Source organism: Condylostylus longicornis, unplaced genomic scaffold (assembly GCF_029603195.1).
Source record: "Condylostylus longicornis isolate FDR11 unplaced genomic scaffold, ASM2960319v2 ptg000125l, whole genome shotgun sequence".
NCBI classification, from domain to species: Eukaryota; Metazoa; Arthropoda; class Insecta; order Diptera; family Dolichopodidae; genus Condylostylus; species Condylostylus longicornis.
Genome location: NW_026578093.1, coordinates 692,726 through 693,961, shown reverse-complemented (window position 1 = coordinate 693,961; position 1,236 = coordinate 692,726). Strand labels below are relative to the sequence as shown.

At 28.4% G+C, this 1,236-nt stretch overlaps 1 protein-coding gene across 2 annotated transcripts; it reads left to right on the top strand.

Annotated features, from left to right (window-relative positions):
- Positions 1-272: 272 nt before the first annotated feature.
- Positions 273-948, top strand: LOC129614871 (RNA polymerase II transcriptional coactivator). Of its 2 annotated transcripts, none has more exons than XM_055529821.1 (3): positions 273-365; positions 428-510; positions 574-947. In XM_055529821.1, the coding sequence occupies exons 2-3, from the start codon at positions 454-456 to the stop codon at positions 838-840; spliced, it is 324 nt and encodes a 107-aa protein (XP_055385796.1). In that variant the 5' UTR covers positions 273-365; positions 428-453; the 3' UTR covers positions 841-947. The 2 variants fall into 2 exon arrangements, with proteins under 2 accessions (XP_055385796.1, XP_055385797.1); XM_055529822.1 differs by having other exon boundaries at positions 277-346; positions 574-948.
- Positions 949-1,236: the final 288 nt, after the last annotated feature.

The window sequence follows — 1,236 nt, the reverse complement described above, 5'->3', positions numbered from 1 at the left end:
CTTTCACCAAACAAAAATTGACTTTACGGTCGGTTATGTATAAGTCACCCCAATTTTTTTTTATTAGTTTTGCTTACATAATAACAACACTTTTATATTTCGATAACATTTTGCTTAATTTAAAAACTTTTCGACACGAAACGTAATATATGGTAATTTGTTGTTCATATGCAACCGGCTTGACATTTACATATTTTGGTAGTACCCTAGTGTTTACATCAAGATATTTCTGATATCGATATCGACATTTGATTTACTGCTTTATTACAAAAGGGCCACATCACTAAAAACCAAAAAACCGCAAATTAAAAAACTGACGTTATTGTAATCATCAAGAAGTTACTAGGTAAGTAACAATTAAAATTGTAAGTAATTCGCTATATTTTCATACATATGTACATATGTAATTTTTCTATGAACATTTCAGAATTTTAAAAATTATAGTTTAAAAAAATGCCGAAAAATAAAAAAGAGAAAGACACTTCGGACTCTGATTCTGGCCCAGAAGATGTAAATGATAGTCGCAATTAGTCTACATATTTAATTTAACTGGCTCTTAAATATTTTTTATAGAGAAACCCTCCAAGCAAAAGAGGTAAAATGATTGAAAATAGTAGAGATTCAAAAGAGGTCGCACACAAAAGACAATGGGTACTTGAAAAGTTGCGACAGGTAAATATTAGTGAATTCAGGGGCAAAAAGATGGTCGATATACGAGAATTTTATGAGAAAGATGGGCAAATTTTGCCTGGAAGAAAAGGAATTTCTCTATCAGTTACACAGTGGAAAATGTTGCTTAATTATGCGAATGAAATAACAGCGGCTGTTGAAGATCTCTGATAAATAAATTTTTGTTACAAGTAAAAAAAATCTTTATTTGATATTTGTAAAATATAAAAGAATGGAAATGCTAAAAAAAAATTTAATTATTCAAGTGAATAATTTTTTTAACATTTTGAAGTGGATGTACCTTTCGTTTCAGGAAATGGAAAAAGTCAATATGCGATTTTGAGCAAAAATTTTCAATACATGTATAAATAGAACAATTGAACCCACGCACGATTTTATTATGCACAGCTGCACCTTTTATAATTGTACACAGCAAATACATCTGCAATTTTAACAAAGTTTCGCAAAGATAATATTTCACCTATATTCTGTTATTTGCATTACTTGATTCAAAAAGTTTTATAATTTTCTTAATAAAATCAATTTCGAAATGTAAAATTCTATGAT